The 19,770-nt window shown below is 40.6% G+C and overlaps 1 protein-coding gene across 1 annotated transcript in view; it reads left to right on the forward strand.

Annotated features, from left to right (window-relative positions):
* sema3c (sema domain, immunoglobulin domain (Ig), short basic domain, secreted, (semaphorin) 3C) overlaps positions 1-16,959 on the forward strand; it is a 41,078-nt gene extending 24,119 nt beyond the window's left edge. Inside the window, exons 5-18 of the mRNA XM_078242985.1 lie at positions 227-346; positions 2,445-2,535; positions 3,635-3,754; positions 3,879-4,021; positions 4,099-4,213; positions 4,784-4,853; positions 6,585-6,729; positions 7,204-7,426; positions 9,410-9,498; positions 10,074-10,115; positions 10,358-10,515; positions 11,356-11,423; positions 12,529-12,659; positions 15,862-16,959. Of these exons, the coding sequence (XP_078099111.1) occupies positions 227-346; positions 2,445-2,535; positions 3,635-3,754; positions 3,879-4,021; positions 4,099-4,213; positions 4,784-4,853; positions 6,585-6,729; positions 7,204-7,426; positions 9,410-9,498; positions 10,074-10,115; positions 10,358-10,515; positions 11,356-11,423; positions 12,529-12,659; positions 15,862-16,281 (1,935 nt within the window). The 3' untranslated portion in view covers positions 16,282-16,959. The remainder of the gene's footprint in view (positions 1-226; positions 347-2,444; positions 2,536-3,634; positions 3,755-3,878; positions 4,022-4,098; positions 4,214-4,783; positions 4,854-6,584; positions 6,730-7,203; positions 7,427-9,409; positions 9,499-10,073; positions 10,116-10,357; positions 10,516-11,355; positions 11,424-12,528; positions 12,660-15,861) is intronic.
* Positions 16,960-19,770: the final 2,811 nt, after the last annotated feature.

The following is a 19,770-nucleotide window of genomic DNA, read 5'->3' on the forward strand; positions in this document are numbered from 1 at the left end:
CGCCTATGAATTAAAATTTTCATTTGCATAAGTAACAGTGTGTTATTTCTTCTCTCAAAAGCTCCAGTCTCGCTTTAAAGTCTAATGCAACAATCATCTTATTAAAGATTACTTATTACAATTAACTTTGAGTTTAACATTTCATGGGAATTAATATGAGCAACGTTTTTTTATTTTTAATGTTTCTCACCTACTGAACTTTTTTATGTTTATCTGTACTTTCCAGCATGGCTGTGGGAACTTCATCCGGGTGGTGCAGCCTTATAACAGAACTCATCTGTTCATGTGTGGCAGCGGAGCGTACAGTCCCGTCTGTGTGTACATCAACAGGGGCCGCAGACCAGAGGTAGGAACACGATGACAGATTCGCTTCACTAAATATACAAACTCTTAAGGGGAATAAGCCATTTTTGGGGACATTGGCTTGGTGGTCAACACATCCATTACAGTAACTGTTGAGAAGCTAGAGACCAAAACTGCCCATGTGTTTGGTAGATTATTCACACTGGTTGTCCATTGAAATAAGATACACTGCAGGCTGCTGACTTATACTACACACAAACAAGAACCTCTGGTACCTCTAATCCTAAATTGTAAGCATTTATACTTAAAATTGTACAAAAGATCCAAAGGGGAGTTTGGTGGTGGAACATTTAGAAATAAGGAGTTAAAGAAGAACATGCAGAGGTTCCCCTGTGGATATTTAAAAAAAAAAAACAACTGATTATATTAACTCAATTGAGTTAGTGCAATTAATGTGCTTATTACTCAGTTGAGACTAGTAATTCATAACTCTCTTTTTCTTTTATTCCCTAAAAATAGGCTGTTAATGTCAACCCTTACCGAGGGGTGAGTGGTAATACAGTCCTGACAACCAGAGCAAGTAAACAAAAACAATTTTCTTGAAAAGAGATCATAAAAGCCTCAAGGGATGTGGACGAGAAATATTTATCTTTTGATGAATCAGATTTTATCTAATTATTTAAAAGTTCAAAACAAAATATGTATGTATATAAATTAATCGCTGCAATAATATGAAATAGAATGTCTTTACAACACTCACTACTAGTTTTAGTAGAACAACTATAATTCAGAGTCAGTACTGGAAATCTATTAAGTGGATGACAACCAGCGCATATGGAATTGCTATAATCTCATCACAGTTTATATTTGCCTGAAATTAAATTCATGCCGGCATCAGATAGCGATTGTTTCTAACAATAGCATATTCTTTCACTGGTCTACTAGGAATTTAGAAGTGTTGCCACATGATAAGAAAGACTCCATAACGTTAACATGAGCAAAGTTTTCATGCACTCAATTTGAGCCACATGAGAGGAGATGCTGAGGATAAGATGGAAAAAATGGAGCTGTAGTGTCAGACATGGAGAGCTGCACTCTCATCTCCGACCGCACAGCTCTGGAAGTAAGAGTGGGGAAGCCCTCCAGGGGAGAAATGCTCACTGAGTGAACAACATTTAGCCCCAGACTGCCGACTGCTGCCAAACACTAATAAGCAGAGCGAGTCAGCTCCCAACCAGGCTCTTTCCACACGTCGGTGCCTTTTGTCATTTGGGGGTTTTGTTTAAAAGGCAGACTGCTCTGTTTGCAACTCAAACATGTCAGTGTCTCAAGAAAAGGGATCTGTAAGTATAACAAGCTGCCGTAGTGGGAAGTTGACAGCAAGCGCACAGAGTTTGGACCTTTGCCCCCAAGAACAGAACCCAGACTATTATGTTGTTTTGAAACTTGATGGGATGGCTGCAACAGAAAGGTATTTGCCTGTGTCAATAGTAAGTGCTACTCAAGTTGGTAGGGAATTATACGCTGCATTAAATGTCCATATTACTGACTCAATTAGTGTATCAGGAATTCCTCAGAAACATTTATCAGTACAGTTATCACTTCTTTACAGAAACATTCAAGAGAACCAACCAATTTTGAGTGCATGGGGAGCTTTATTGGTTCATTGCAACATCAAATGACTTGTTAAAATGGATACTTTTTGCAGTGTAGAGGTTAACGACACAGCCTACCAGATGGAGTCCACCTCCAGAACCTCTTGGCGAACAGACATATTTTCCTGGAAAATGACGTCACTTGCATCCCCATTCAAGGAATAGTGCTTCCTTGAATGACCAGACCTAAATATGATGGGACAGGAAGCTCTATAATTTACCCAGGTTACAATAAAAGGCGTTTGGACCATCCAGTCCACCACAAGGAAGGGAATGTTCTATTTACTGTCCCACACGGGCCAGTTAAGGAAGACCAGGCCAGGACCATTTCTGTGTTTAAAACCAAAAAGGAAAGAAACGTGAGCAGGGCTACCTTGTGGTACATTTGGTACGCTCATATATACAGTTTTATTGTGGTAGAGACGGAATAGCTTATCATATAAAACTGTCTCCACAATCCCTGACTTCCTCTTTTTTCTGTCACAGGAACAAGTATTTCACATCGACTCGAGGACCGAATCTGGAAAAGGGAGGTGTTCCTTCAACCCTCAAGTGAATACAGTCTCCGTTATGCTTAGTAGGTGCTTCCTACATCCACCTTCATGACTTCTGCCAAAAAAAAAACTGAAAACTTTTTTTTTACAAAAAAGAAGAAATTAAGGTTTTGTTTGTTTTTCTATAGTAACTGAGCCCCCTTCGTCCGTGTTCTCAAGGGGGCATGAAGTGTTGTTTCTGAGTGACAATGTTGGTACTGTAATTTGAATGGTGCGGTATCTGTGTGTCCCAGTCAGTAGTGCGTCTCCTAGCAACGCCAGTCGTCAAATGTCAGTCAATAACAATATAGTTTAAATGTCGTTGCACATAAAGTGAGCAGAATTCAAATATCAGCTCTGCTTACACATCAAACCACCAGAGGCTAAAGCAGTACCTCCTTCAGGCCAGGCTGCACCCTCTCTCTCCTTTGATCTCTGATTGGTCGAGGGGTGTTGGGTTGCTGTTGACACGGCTAAAGGCGACACATTGCACCCTCAGCTCTGCTTTCTGACACCTGAGCATGTCAGCAGCAACTTTGCCAGCTAGTGAGCGGCTTCAGAGTTGCCCAGGGGGGGAGCCAAAAGGGGAGGCTGGAATAACCTAAAGGGGTAGGAAGGAAAGTGCTCTGCCTAATAGAGTTGAGGTCAAGGACAAGGCTGTGGAGACAGTGATGCAGCACTCAGAGAATCAAAGGCAGTGTCGGCGCTTCATCTCCCCATCCTCATGTTTTGGACCCTCTGTGGCTTTCTGAGTGCTGTCAACACTCGCTCCTTAGCAAGCCAGCTTGGATGCGGGCCACATACCCCTAATCCTCATCTAACTTGCCCCACATCCTCCAAAACACATGGTCTGGAACTGATGCATGATGAAGTGAGAGTAAAGGAATGATAAAGAGCATGAAGCTCTGGAGGCTGTGGAGAGCACAAAGTCTCGTGTTAGCAGCAGAACACAGACTGTAAACCAATAAATGCAACATTATTTATCAGTCAAAGAATAAAATATCGGTGTATTGTATCCATATTATCTTAAATGTCTGAGGCTGTTTCAGTCTTTTCTTGGTTTCTAGAAGCACTTTAGAGTATATTGTTGTTGTTTTTTGGCTCTACAAAATATGTGAGCATATTGTTGATTGTTTCCTTTAGACCAGGAGCTGTTCTCAGGCATGTACATTGACTTCATGGGGACAGATGCTGCCATCTTCAGGAGCCTGACCAAGAGAAATGCAGTGCGAACAGACCAGCACAACTCTAAATGGCTTAGTGGTGAGCACACAAACAGTCTCTAAAGATTTTGAATATATATATAAATATATATATTTACACATTTTATTTTTATTTTTTAATTTATTTATTGTCAAAGTGTCAATGTATCCCTTTTTTCATTCAGAGCCAATCTTCATTGACGCCCACCTGATACCAGACGGAACAGATCCCAACGATGCCAAATTGTATTTTTTCTTCCGTGAGAGGCTGACAGATAACAGTGGAAATACTAAAAATATCCACACTATGGTGGCCAGAGTGTGTCCAGTAAGTGACTGTGCCTTCATAAATCAATAGTGTATGTTTTGTGGTTTCGATTTGCTATGTGCAGCTTCTGTCTGCAGAGTGACATCGGAGGACAGCGGAGCCTGGTGAACAAATGGACCACCTTCCTTAAGGCCAGGATGGTGTGTTCCGTTCTGGAGGAAGACGGCACCGAAACTCACTTTGACGAACTGGGTGAGTAAAATGAAGGAACAGGAACATTATTGTGGCATTTTTACATGTTATATATTTCCTTTATTTGTTGACTGACTTCCAAGCTCTATTTTATTTTCACGGTCCATGAAACAAGTTTAAAACAAACTCTGTATTTCAGAAAATACGAGATCATCCTAATTCCCGAAAGCTCGCTATTTTTGTTCCAAGGTTTCCAGTGATTGCTTTCTCCATAAACAATCCATTGAACTTCCTTTGTTTGGTCTGGATTAGGGCTGTAGCCCTTTATCAACTTTCATAACCATTGTTCTGTTGTTTTTGGTTACCTTGTATTCATTTATGAGCATTATATTCCAGTCCTTCCTGAGCCTCAGCTTTGAAAACTACAAACACCAGCTCAAAACATTTTAAACCTGCTTTTCCACGTTGCTCATCTGACCAGTCAATCTGTCAACATGTGCAGTTATTCATTCATGCATTCTTCACTTTTTGGCAATCTCACCTGCAGGATAAAGTGATATGGGTTATGTGGAATTTGTTGAAGGTATTACACATTTGCCTGCATGTGTGCACGTGTGTTTTCCCTTACAGAAAATGTGTTTTTGCTGGACACCGATCAGCCCAAGGGCCTGTTGGTGTTTGGAGTCTTCACATCTACAAGGTAAGACTGATGGCGTTGAAGCCAACTGTAACATTCCTGCTGGCCTCAGTGGTTATGTTAATCACAGACTGGATATCAGCGGTAGGGGATGTGCTTGTTAAAGGGCCTGTTACATAGAGACATCATGTGTCACGTTGCAAAACAGCTTAGTCAGAGGTTGAACTATCAATTACAACATCCTGGTAGCTTCACTATATGGCCTTCGTTTTGATGTTTTGTCCTTATGATCGTAAGCAGCAGTGCGCTATTTCGCTGACCGAGTGCAAGAGATATATTTCTGGTAAGCATTGATACATAATTTGTATTACATGATATGTATTGTTACAGGGAGTAATAGTACACAGCAGCATGTTTGAGTGCAGAGAGAATTAAATTACTGCATTTTTCAGAGAGGTGAAACCTGAACCTTTTTCACAGATTTTAGAGAAAATAAAGGGAGGAATATGGTCACCATTTTTCTTTTAATCGTATCTTAGAATCCTACCCACCCTTAGTATGATATGTACAGTGGGGCAAAAAAGTATTTAGTCAGCCACCAATTGTGCAAGTTCTCCCACTTAAAAAGATGAGAGAGGCCTGACAAAATGAGAAAAAAAAATCCAGAAAATCACATTGTAGGATTTGTTATGAATTTATTTGCAAATTCCTCGGGAAAATAAGTATTTGGTCACCTACAAACAAGCAAGATTTCTGGCTCTCACAGACCTGTAACTTCTTCTTTAAGAGGCTCCTCTGTCCTCCACTTACCTGTATTAATGGCACCTGTTTGAACATGTTATCAGTATAAAAGACACCTGTCCACAACCTCAAACAGTCACATTCCAAACTCCACTATGGCCAAGACCAAAGAGCTGTCAAAGGACACCAGAAACAAAATTGTAGACGTGCACCAGGCTGGGAAGACTGAATCTGCAATAGGTAAGCAGCTTGGTGTGAAGAAATCAACTGTGGGAGCAATTATAAGAAAATGGAAGACATACAAGACCACTAATAATCTCCCTCGATCTGGGGCTCCACGCAAGATCTCACCCCGTGGGGTGAAAATGATCACAATAAAGTGGGAGAACTTGCACAATTGGTGGCTGACTAAATACTTTTTTGCCCCACTGTATACTGTAAAACAAAGGTAAGAAAAGATTACCACACTGTCTAAACCTCTGTGGTAATTGAAGAAAACCACACTGAATAAACTTCTCTCATTTAGCCGAAAGTCACAGTCAGCAGGGTTGCACAGCAAATTTGGCGCTTTAAAGGAATGGTTACTTGATCCATGTGTTCTGATCTCTAATTGTTAACCTTTGTCTGGTTAACCCAGGGTGACCCTGCCACAGGCCCTCGATCTACTTGTTACCTCAGGATCATAGAAAGGTTACAGTAGACTATCCTGGCTCAAAGAACACAGCCAAACTAAACAGTGAAGTCCTTGAGGTCTCTTACCTCAATGTTATTCCTTTCCTTTCTCCACACTGGGATTCTTCCTCGATCTCCACTTTGCACAATATGCGTCTGCTCCCCTTTTCAACAAAGACTCTTTTATGTGTGAAGTAGTGTGGTTTTAAATGACTTAGCCAAATCGTATCAGTATCAATGAGGGGGAAATAGGTGAGCTGTCCCCACTGGAGATTGGCCTTGGTTCCACCCAGACTGCATTACATCCTTAGAAATGTGTGTATGAGTGTAGTAGGTTCCCACTGTTGTGTTTCATTGAAAGTATGCATCCTATTTCCTCAGCTCCGTGTTTAAAGGCTCGGCAGTGTGTGTGTACAACATGGCCGACATCCTTACCGTCTTCAATGGGCCCTTTGCTCATAGAGAGGGGCCCAACTTTCAGTGGGTGGCCTTCCAGGGGCGCATCCCTTACCCAAGACCAGGAACTGTGAGTTCATTTTCAGAACATTCTTTCATTCATTCATTCATTTGTTGGTTATTTCCGTGCATGATTCTAAAAAAAAATTTAACATAACATATTCCTCTTAATCATATGTCTTTACACATTTTAAGCCATAAAAAGGAGAAAAAAAGCCTTATTTTTTACTTGTCAGTAAATGTTATAACCAAAAGAAAAGGAAAATGTGTTTTACCATCTGCAAATGTATTAAACTGCAACATCATTGGCACTTAACAAATGAAAGTATCAAACAAAAGAAATGCATAAAATAACAAAGCCCCAATGTGGAGCCTTGTAGCACTCCATATTTAACTTTCGTGCATTCAGATCAGTTATCAGCAAACTGTACATATTGTTGTCTATTATCTTAATAAGAACTTACAGTATATAAACTAAGCCCCATAAAGTAAAACATGTACTGTCTTTTTAATACAATACTGTTGTTTACTTTTGTTTCTCCAGTGTCCCGGTGGAGCCTTCACACCTGACATCCATACTACAAAGGAGTTCCCAGACGACGTGGTGACTTTCGTACGGAACCACCCAGTCATGTTCAACCCCATCTACCCAGTAGGGAGGAGACCTCTGGTGGTTCGGACCAACGCTGACTACAAATACACATCAGTGGCAGTGGACCAGGTTATGGCTGCCGACGGCAACTACCAAGTGCTTTTTCTAGGCACAGGTATGAATGTAGAAACGACCTGCAGATTCTACTAAAGTACAAGCCAGCTTTGAGTTGTTGTTTTTTTTTAACCTTGCAAGCTTTATGTAGAGATTGTTTCTTATGGCTATAACAACAGCTGCATTATGTTTTATACTGTATTTTAAGGTCAATGGATATTTGAGGCTGACTCTAATATCAATAATTGAAAGTATAAGTGTAAAGTAAAGAATATCATAATGACATATCAGCTAATATTATATATTATATATAATATGTCATTAATATGTCACTATATTATGTCATTTTACAACAAAATGTTTGATAAGAATGCCTTCAACTTTTTTTTAAAGAATTGGGACTAAATATGTGCTAGGCAGGATATTTATTTTATATCTGCAATTTTTCTACTGCAATTTCCTGCTACTTATCAGCTGATGCATACACTGCTACAGATGCATCAGTTATGATCTACTATTGGCATGGATGATTTATCAGTGTAGCTCTAATGAGCATGTGATGGCACACTCACCTCAATCCTGTAACCAGGAAGATCAGTTAGAAGCAAACCAATTTACAGTGAAATTACGGAAAGAAGCAATAACACAATCCATCTCTCATGTGAGCTGTCCGTTTTATGAGTAAATGATTGTTGAGCGGAGTCCCATTGCAACAGCGAGTAATCAGATAAACAGATAACAGAGGGGACAGTGCACTGTGGCTGTGGACACAAATTTGAAAACACAGACATGAAGCATAAATTATGTCTTAAATAGGTCATAGACCGGGTGATAAGACAAGGTCCTTTAGGAGAGGACTTTGACTACGTCTGGTGTTCCTTTTATCAAATCAGGTGAGAGAACTTGTGGGTGGGTTGAGATCATTTCACTTGTCTCTATCACGTTTTAATCAACTTGATATTGTCACTTGTTTTTTTAGACTGATCTCACTAAGTGGCGTATGTATGACACGCCAATTCATATGCCATTTTGACGTGTTATCAAGACGCATAATCGTTTTTTAGCGTGTTTATCAACGCCGTTTGGCAACACCACGTGATGTGTATGTTTACATCTGCTGTATACAGCGTAGACATACACGTAGATAGCTCAAAATGCATACAGATAACACGCCATTTGGCTTTAGGAAAGTGGCGTGTATGTTTACGCAAAGTCATGATGCCATGTTGTGTTTTTTAGAAACTACCTGGAACACACAAATGTATTATCTCACAACGCAGAGAGAAGCTTTGAGACTGATTATGAGACTAAATGTTACAGAGAGCACAAGTATAAAATATATATTGTACAGAATAATGTGTGTGTGTGTGTGTGTGTGTGTGTGTGCGTACATAATTATGCGTGCATTCACGCTCGTGCAGGGCCACTTGTGCACATGTTGGCATTCAGCAAGCAGCTCTGGGACTCTCACAGCTGCTTGTGTTTATCAGGCAGCCTCTCCATTCTGTTCCTCCTGCCTAGATTCTTGAAGAAAAGCCAGTGCTGTCTTACCATATCTGAGTCCCGAAATGCTGCTTTGTCTCAAGGATGAGGGAGAGGCTCTTATCAGGCGTTTCCAGGAGCTGTTACTGTAACCCCTTCTCTCTGCTCTGCTGCTCCAACTCCCAGGACAAAACATCCATATTGATGATGGTTGTGTTGCAGTTTGCCCTTTTCGTGGCCCTTGTCCACCCTTTGGCAGGCTTAGGAGCTTCCATTCCCACCCCTGCCACAGTTGATTTTGCTATGAAAACTGGTCGTGGCTCTCATGCCTAATTCAAAAGCAAACATGGGCAAAGGAAAACAGACTCTGAGTTTATTTTTTTCACAAGCGTTAGTTGGTTTAGTTTCACTGGCATTCTTAGTTGAGTTAGTAGCCATATCTGTCTGTGGGCTTTGTGTCTGTCAGCAAGTGACGTCTGACGTGTGTGTGTGTGTGTGTGTGTGTGTGTGTGTGTGTGTGTGTGTGTGTGTCACTTATGACATGTCTGCTTTTTGCCCTCAGACAAAGGTACAGTACAGAAGGTGATTGTGCTGCCAAGCAATCAATCCCTGCATGAAGATCTGATCCTGGAGGAGCTGGAAGTGTTTAAGGTCAGTTGTCTGTTTTTCTACAGTACCATTCCTTTCATTATGCTCTTACTTTCATCCCTTTTCTTTCCCAAAATCAAAAGCAGGGGGGAAGAGGGAGCGCTTGGCCACAACATAAAGGCCAAGGGCAGACAGAAAGAGGCAGGGTGGCATTCAGGAGATGGATGTTCTGCAGTCTACTGCAGCAGAGTGATGGGAAACATGCTAACATACCGCAAGAGTCTGGTTGTTGCCCCGAGTGAACCTTCGCACATGCTGATTTATCTATGTATCTAAAGTGTGATCAACCTATGATCACATGTAAAGGCCTTGGCTGCTTTGATCTTTAACTGCACCTATTGAAGTCATTCAATCAGAGGACATTTATTCTGAAAAGAATATATTTTTTTCTGGCCAGAAGCTGATCCTCGATGGCTACCGGCTCTGCTATGACTGCTTTTTTTATTAAAGAAAAGTCTGATCAGCAGTTCTCTGCTTATTTCCCCAACATGTTCCCAACTACTCTTTTAAGATTTTAATAAATAACTGTGAACAATGTCTAAAAGCTCTCAACTTTGCTCTATGTGCTAATTTTTCAGAATCAAGCTCCTGTTACAAACTTGAGAATATCCTCAAAAAAAGTAAGTGTCCTTTTAAACTTTGCATACCTCACATAAGTTCAGTTTTATTGTTTTAATATGTTATTCATTGTCTGCGGCTACTATGTAATGCACGAGACAGAAATCTCCTGGGCATAATAAGCCTCCCAAAGGCAAGGAAATAATAAGCCATAATTGTTTCTGCGCTCTGCCTCATTTTCCTGTCAGCCAGCCACTTATTAAGACAAACAGGGCGGCTGACATTTGAACTGTTTACTTTACAGCAACAGCTGTACGTCAGCTCGGAGTTCGGGGTCTCACAGGTCTCCCTGCACCGTTGTCACGCTTACGGCTCGGCATGCGCTGACTGCTGCCTCGCCAGAGACCCCTACTGCGCCTGGGACGGACTCAGCTGCTCTCGCTTCTATCCCACCGGCAAAAGGTACACAAAGGTTTACAGCTTTAGGGTTCATGCAGAGTTAGTGTTGATTAGGGAGCCCATTCATGGAGGCAGCTATTCAAAACTTTCACAAGTGTTAAATAAACATTAGCATAGTGTAGAGTTTTGATTAGTATACAGTTATTTCTGTTCACTTGTGTTCACTTGTGTTCACTTTTGCCCAATTTGCCATAAGAATCTAGTAAGGCTTTGGGCTTCCAATAGTCAACCAAAGTAGTATTCATCAGTTATACAACAAATATGATGTCAATAATGTACCACACCCAGCCATATTGAATGTGGATAACAGATGATGTACAACAATATGTTAAACAAGAACAGAAAGGAGCTGCTCACAAGTTGTGAGAGCAAAAAGATCAAATGACTGGATTCCTTCAGTGCAGTGTAAGTATGTCACTAATTCTGCCTTTGTTGTTTCCCTCCGTCTGTCTAGACATAACACAGACAAGGAGGTATGAGCGAGACATCGCCTCTAAACCGATACTGCTCCACCGACTGTGTGTCTCTTGACATTCCTGTCAGACGCAGGTCAAGTTTAGTTTGGTCGCAGAACAAAAGCACAGCCCCCTGTTTTTGTGCAGAAAATGTGTCTGAAATGTGTCAGCTGTTTACAGGCTCTTTTCCTCAAGCTGTTACATATGAGTGTGCACCACTGAGTAGAATAACAGTCAGATGATTTTTCTTATATTGTTTTGGCACTGACGGCTCCTTCCACTGTTTCAATATGAGATAAACACGTAAAGAGAAAGGTTGTGTATTTTTTTCTGTATTTAGCTAAAGTGTATTTATACTAATTTCTATTTTTTTCCTTTCCTTTTTTAGGAGAAGCAGAAGGCAGGACATTATGCATGGAAATCCACTCACGCAATGCAGAGGATTCAATCTAAAAGGTATTTAAAGCTGCACTAATCAATATTTTTATATTAACAAAGGACCAAATGATTATGTGTAAAGTGAAAGGTGTCACTCATAGGGACAAACCCACAGATCATTTTCACCCAACTTTGCATTTTCCCTCAGCTCTACAGAGCTTAGCCTCTTTAAACTTATTGTTTAGATTTTAGCAGCAGACAAAATTAGCAAGTAGCTGGAGAAAAAAAGCAGCTAGCAGCTATAAAACCAGATATTCTTCTCAGGAGTTAGCGGAAAGCAAAACAGAGTTAACACTCAACTTACAATCAGCAGGTGGACAGAAACACAACTCCAAATAAATGCTAATGCTACATGTTAGCAGGATATAAATAGGTAACTGGTAATCAGCATGTTAGCCTTAGCAAATTTATAAGGTCATAATATGCTAATGTTGTGTTTTCAGCTTGTTTTTAAGGTCAGTGTCCAAGAATGCAGCTACAATTATTTACCTATTGTATGTATTTGTAAAGGGACAGTTGTCATGTCAAAGATACTTTCACAACTGATTCATATTCACAAATGTAAAAATCCATATTTGATGGCAAAACGTTTTGTTTGGGCTTGTTTGTGAGTCCAGGTACTCCAACATCCCTCACAAAAGATTCACCCAGTAGTACTAGCAGGGTGCTGCTTAATGAGAGGAGAACATTTGCTCCCCAGAGTTTCCCGTTTCCATCAGTGTTTTACATCTCTAAATTAAAACGAGCTTGGGTAACAAACCATATGGCCATTACCACTAATTAGACACAACCCTGTTACACATTCAGCTGAGCGATGAACCATTTAGCTGCAACACAAAACAATACAGTAAATGAGACGAAACGGAGTTGCCCCCGATGCATTGATGGTTCTTTTGTCTGTAGAAACTGAAGAAGTCTGGGTGGAGTTTGGCTGCGCTGCAGGTGTCGAACTAAGCTTTGTGTCAACATTTCCCTCTCACAGTTGGGACTTGAGACAGATTTGATGTCCATCTATGGGCTTTGTGTCTGTCAGCAAGTGACGTCTGGTGTGTGTGTGTGTGTGTGTGTGTGTGTGTGTGTGTGTGTGTGTGCGCGTGTGTGCGTGCGTGCGTGCGTGTGTTAGCCTACAGAAACGCTGTGGAGATGACGCAGTACGGCGTGAAAAACAACACCACCTTCCTGGAGTGTCTTCCCAAGTCTCCTCAGGCCTCTATCCGCTGGCTCATTCACAGGGACAATGACAGGAGGAAAGAGGTCAGTTTGACATGTAGAGAGGTCAAAGGTCAACATCACAGCCTTGTTTGTATGTAACACGCTGATGTGATGCAAAGGACGCAATATTGAGATAACTTAATAAATGTCCTTTTCCTGCTCTGGTGTTTTGGTCACATAGTTAAATTAGGGCTGTCAATCATTTAAACTAATTAATCTAATTAATTACATACTCTGTGATTAATTAATCTAAATTAATCGCATACATAATTTTTACCCGGTGCCTTAACCAATACTTTTTAAGAAAGTTAAAAAAAGAAGAAAAAAAAGAAGGGTACTAAACAACAGTTGGCAACTGTCAGCATTGTAACCGTGTTTAATCCAGCTTCTAGCTAGCGGTAGGCTAACATTAGCTGCTGTCGAGTATAGTGTTAACTAGCGTCACGTGCAGCAATGTTTCTGTTGCCTGTAACGTCTGTTTCAGCGCATCCGAGAGCAGCGCAGACATATCAATGGCACCGAAATGAGGCGCCGAAATCTGCGTTGCTATTCAGTCTGGTAGTTACTGATCGTGACGGCACCTGTGCTGTATTAGCACCGGATTTCGGTACCCAACCCTATTCAGGAAGAAGATTTTTATAAGTAAATGTTCCAATTAATGATCCAGGCAGCCCATTCTCGTCTCCCTCCTTCATTTTACAGTCGAATGGTGGCTAGAACGGGCTCTGGGTCAAAGTTCAATATGGAATGGATTAATCTGCGTTATTTTTTTTAACGCGTTATTTGTTCTCAGATTAATTAATCGAAATTAACGTTATTTTGATACCCTAAGTTAAATATAACATCAGACGTTAAACATGTCATAGCAATCATATGAGCTCACATGCTTGATCAGGACTTGTATCACCTATATAATGACACGGTGAACATGGAGAATCATAATGAGCAGTGATACAGCTCAAACATGATGTGTACCTTGACTAATGACTGGCTGGATTCTCAGAGGGGAGAACGGTTTACACATTTTTGACACCCCTTTAACCCCTTGAAAGGCTATGAAAGATTAAATAAAGCTGGGGAAGAGAGCATCTGCATGAAAAATCTTTTATAGATTAGGCGCTCACCTCAGTGGAGTAGACTCAGAGTAATGGCCATTTTATAGCCGTTTCCCCATGAGAATAAAAGTTGGCCTTAGAATAAATCACTTTAGTTTCATGGTGTGTAAACATTGAAATCTTATCCAAACTAAGGCCTGGCTGATTTTAAAGTAATCAGTGGAAAAGTCTCTCTTCTTTCAGCACCTTCACTTTGACTGCCATTTCAACTTCACTGCTATTACTACTACACTTGAAGTATATCAATATTTCAAATGTTTCACATTTTCAGCAGCAAAATATATGTACAATTTCACTCAAAATCTGTTCCCAGTTAGGCATATGTAATTTTAACCTACAAAAGAAGACAGTCCATCTTGCCTTTTTTCCAATCAACATGAAGTGTAACTATACTAGAGGGATGAGGACCATTCTCCAAAGGACATTCCCTCATTTGGTGTTATGATGATTGCGATGGAGAGCACTGTCTTAAAGGGGTGATAGAATGGTTATATAGGGTATTTCACACTGTTCATTAAGGTCTCCTAATATGTAACATTTGTTTGGCTGAAAATGTCCCTTTTGCTGTTCTTTTGGCCCTAATGTTACCCTGTTAAATGGGCCTGGATTGAAACGAAAGCTTTTCTGCCTTATATGTTCTGCTCATGAATATTTAGATGAGCTGCACGCTGATTGGTTGAGTGAACCACATACACATACATTGAAGACGAGACAGCAGTTCTCATATTTCAGACACTGCAATGTTATACATTGTTAGTTTGCTTTTTCGTTACTAAATTCACTTCTGATACTTTTTTTATGTGAGACATCAACTATATAAAGCTCAAATATAGGCCGTTTTACGAAAATTGATGGCTAATTGCAAATTTGGTAAGACGTGTCGGACTTCAGAAGCTCCACACAGTCTGACGAGCCCGCTGTGCTCCATACCCAGGGCAAAGTCACCGTTTCTGGGTTACAGGACTACCGGGGCTCGGAGCTCCAGCTGCCGGCATAACTATAGTATATTTACACTTTTAATTTCGTCACGGCATGTATATCACAGCTACCCTAAGGTCTTACAAAGCTTAGCTTACACTTTTCCGATTTCAATTTAATGCATTTTTGTGAAATTCAGAGGTCCCGTTAGGAGGAGGCTAGCTAGCTCTCATTGATAAGCTCCATTCAGCTCACTCCCGATTGTTTGTTTAAATAACTCAACACACATATCCATTATAAGATTAACTGGGACCTGTGGTAAGGGATTGCGGGCGTAACAAGCTCGCTGACCGCACTCTCACTCACACACACCGGCCATTTAGCAGGAGAGAGGAGGGAGAGCAGCGAGCTGCAGGCCCTGGAGCTCCGTCAGGGTCTCGGCATTTGGAAGTCCAGTAATCCAGAAACGGTGACTTTGCGCGGGTATAGAGTGCCGCGGGCTGCCGGCCGTGATAGAGCTCCAGGCGGCGAGGCAGCAACCCTCAGCAGCACCAGCCGCTGAACTGCGACACACAGTCGGACAAAATTTGCAATTAGCCATCAATTTTCATAAAACGGCCCATATTTGACCTCTACATAGTTGATTTCTCACATAAAAAAGTCTCAGAAGTGAATTTAGTAATTAAATACTAGACGAATAATGTATAAAATTTCTGAGATCTGCGCAACCTAGATTCAGAAGACTAAGCTGACCTCAGGTCAGTGGTGTAGCCTATGTAAATTTTGGGGCGTTACAAAGATAGAAGGTAGAGTCAAATAAGGTATGAGTTGAGGAATTGACGTCAACTTTTAGCTTTGTTTTCAGAGGCAGTTTCAAATTTTGAGATTTGCAGAGGAAAGAGGTGTCAATGGGATTTTGAGGTTCTACCCACCAAACTGTCGTTATTCAACTATGACAACGTAAAATCGGTTTTGCATTCTATCACCCCTTTAACACATCTCTCATAGGTGTTCAAATGGGTTGAAATCTGGTGACTGCAAAGGTCATACCATAACAAATAATTATAAAGTGACCCCTTCAATCTCCATTTAGTATTTAAGGTTTTCCCTTTGGTCTGTAACGTATAGTTACTGCATAGATAGATTCTCCAATTCTTTGCTACACACCATGTAGATGTGGTTATGACACAACCTAATTGTGCCAACCCCAGGTGAAGCTGAGCGACCGTGTTGTCTCAACGGAGCACGGCCTCCTTATCCGCTCCGTCCAGCTGTCGGACCAGGGCCTTTACTACTGCCTGACCACCGAGAACAGCTTCAAACGCACCGTCGCCAAGATCCGCCTGCGAGTGCTGAGCGAGGCCATGGTGGGCGTGCTGACAGACAAACAGCAGTCGCCGTGGGCCTGGGCCAGCTCGTTGCATCCCAAGGAACTACTGTCAGCCTTCAGTCCAGCGGAGAGCCTGGCTGTACAACAATACTGCAAAGAAAGGAAGCAGCTCCAGACCCTCCAGCAGAAGCAGCAGCAGCCTCAGCCACCTGGACCACTCAGGGGGGACCTGGCCAAACTGAAGCCCCTGCTGGACCGGAGGAAGAGCCGCAACCGCCGCAATCACCTCCCAGAGGTCTGACACAGGAAGGTGCAGGAACTGACACAAACACCTTCCTCTGTTTTCTATACCCAGACCCTCATTTTCCAAACTCTCATCTCAAACTGCAGAGCTTCACTGTGGCTGTACAGCAAACGAGGAGGTGGGTGTGGGGAGTTGTTATTCGGCAATATCTCTTTTTCTTGCATGAGGTACTTTGACCAGATGGCTGTGACATACACTAAAACACACGCACAGGCACCCACGAGCAATTAATTTGCTGTCGCAGTTACAACATGGACTGTAGCCCTGTTAAGAGTGCTAACTAATAAACTGGGGTCTAAGCTGATATTGCTCATGATAATACACCTTGAGATGCAGCTATGGTCAATGATCTTATCATATTTTAGATATTAGAGGGGGAATTTGGACTGGCTGGATATTGGCTCACAATGAATTTGTTCTTTGTTCACCAAAAATGGGGATCATTTGAAATTATGATTGTAAAATATAATATAAAATGATGATAAATAGGGGAGATTGAAAAGGGACGAAAGGGAGAAAGATGCATGCTTGGAAGTGAGCGCCCTCTCAAAGTTTAATATTAGTATTTTATTAGATTCTACTCACATTTCTATATTTACTTTAAGCTAACAAAATTGTCTCTGTTCAGTAAAATGACTTTGTGGGCACACATAGGGCGATTAAAAAGTCAATTTGTGAGAAGAAAATGTATTTTTTCTCATGGTCCTAATAAAAAGTGTTATATTACAGCGCTGTAAGTTTAAAGAAAGGAATTAGTTAAAATGGGGAAACGTAACATCCAGTGCAGATGTTACCTAAACAGAAATTGTAGTAAAATACTGATTAGCATATACCATTTGATGTGAGCTACATGAGCTCTCCTGTATTTATTCCTATTACTCAGACGTACATCTAAAAGAATCTGCCTCACTGTAATTCAGCTGCATATCGTATCATATGTCTCTTGTTTCTAGCACAGAAGCATGTTTATAGAAATGTATCAGTAATGTAGAGGTATCTTATTCCTTGCCTGAATTAGATTTGAGTAACTAGCAGATACACACATTTTAGTTTAACAGAATACTTTACATCAAAAGGTAGATGCCTAAACGTGACAATATCCTTCTTTGGATTCACATTTTCCACATTGTCTACAGCAAAGTGGACACTTCAGAAATAGTAATGCATTGACATGTGAATAGACTTTTAATAGCGTAGTTAATGTAGATAGAGATTATTTGTTGCTTGTGTACAGAATATATTTTTGTTTGTTTTATCCTTTTAATTTAATGTGCAGATTTGTTGTCAAAATGTGTATATAATTTCAATATATTTCACCAGCTATGACTGTATCTGCAAATTGCAGAGACATACAGTATTATTTTCATTTTGAGAAAAGACTCTAGTTGTACCTTTCCTCTAAACAGATCTCTGCTCCACATTTAATAAATCTGAGTGCCAGCATTATGTCAACTCAGTGTAATTTCAGTGTTATGAAAAATGTATTTCTATTTATTAATGTCATGATAGCCTGAATAAATCTGTTCAGATGAATCTCAATTTTACAGAACGATCATGCATTTTATTGTTAGACTTTTTTATTAGAATCATTTATCAAAATGTGAACCTTATCATTCTGTCATGGGCCAATACATAATCCCTCTGTCTACTTAAAGCTATAGTGCGTAGTTTCTGTCTCCCCCGTGAGGAATTGTAAGTAATGACAACAAAACTGTCCACATGATACAAGCCTTCCGTGATCGCGCACAGGCTCCACCCCTCCTCCACACAGTTGCTTGTAGCCAAGGAGGACACGGAGGATTAGTGAGAAGATGTTTGCTGTATGTGACAAAAAATGTTGTAGCCTAAAAAGTTACGCACTAAAGCTTTAATGGATTCGATGGTGGTGCATATGATAGCTTATTATATTGTTTTTAAGGAACAGTCACACTGTTGTCATAATGTGATTTGGGGAAATATTCATATTTGCGCACTTGCCGAGAGGTAAAGGAAAAAGTCGATACCACTAACAGTATGTCTGCATGGTAAATATCAGAATCAAAATCAGTAAGGGCTTTATTGCCAAGATTATTATTGTTATTGTTGTTATTATATGCCACGTATGTTTTTGCACATACAAGGAATTTGCCATGGTGTTGTTGGTGCATGTCACACATTCTCAAATATAAGAAGGATAAAAAGAATATAAACAATATAAGTATAAACATATCCACTGTATGTATAAATAACGATAAAAGAAATGTAAATAAATAATAAAATAAGTTAAACAGTAGTAAAAAGGAACGCTACAGCAGAGTAGGTACGGTGGCATGAGGAGCCAGAGGTGGAGTGTGGAGAGAAGCTACATATGAAGCTACAGCCACCAGCTGGTTAGCATAGCTTAGCACAAAGACAGGAAACAGCTACTCTGGCTCTGTCCGAAGGTAACAAAGTTTGACCAGTAACCCATCACTGTCCAGAGAGGGATATTGATCATCTCGTTTAACCCTTGACAGAAAAGTGAATGAGCGTATTTCCTACAATGTGGAACTATTCTTTAAAAGATTGTCCCGTCTGACAACCTGGAAAATGTATGGGTTTAATATTATGCGGAAGCTCAAGAGGGTCCAGCTTTTCAACCAGGAACATGTGTCCAAAGATTCAAAGACCAGTGCACACTGTACCTAAAATACTTTGCCAATTGCAAGAGGTGCCTGTTTTAATCCCAAATGAAACACTCCTTTATGTGTGTGTCATGTAAGATTCAGTATAATCAAATTCGCCCAGGAGGCTGCAGAGGGTCATTTAAAACCCATAAAACCAAAGAGAGGCCTCCTGCTGAGCAGAAATATTGCTTTCTCACCAAACAAACCCAAGTACCATTCAAAACCACACGTACTGTATAATCATTCCCCAGCCCATATGTATTACTCTTTTTGATTTATGGGCCAGTCAAGGTAAAGAGGAAACCAAGTAATTTTGCTTCAGCATGCACAATGCGGAGGTTTGTTTCAGCAGGGGGACAGCATCTGCTGTATTTTGGGCCGAGAGGGATGTAGGACAATTTCGATAGACTGTTGCCGGGTAGGAACAACCCCAGTAATAAAACACCCAATGAGAAATGCCTTTTCAGCCTTTATTCATTTTGAAGACACTAGCTCAGCAAAGGATTAGATTCATGTACATTTCTTTTAAAGGATGTCAAACAATCTCTCCTCTATGTAGATTAATAACCTGACCTGTTAAGAGGAGTCTCTATCTGGTCTCCCTCTAAAGATCCCTGATTCAGGTAATGTTACAGTGTTTGCAATTGAAATAATATATGGCAAATCTCTTGAGCTTTACAAAATCACAGTATTGCCCCTCCCTGGTATCAAAGGAAGCATGATATTATAAATAACACCGAAATTACCAAAAAGTGCAAGTCTATATCAAAAGGGTTGATGTCCCATAGCAGCCTAAATGCACTGTGCTCTGCAACTCAACAGACACTTCTGCATGATTCTT

Source organism: Sander vitreus, chromosome 23 (assembly GCF_031162955.1).
Source record: "Sander vitreus isolate 19-12246 chromosome 23, sanVit1, whole genome shotgun sequence".
NCBI lineage: Eukaryota > Metazoa > Chordata > Actinopteri > Perciformes > Percidae > Sander > Sander vitreus.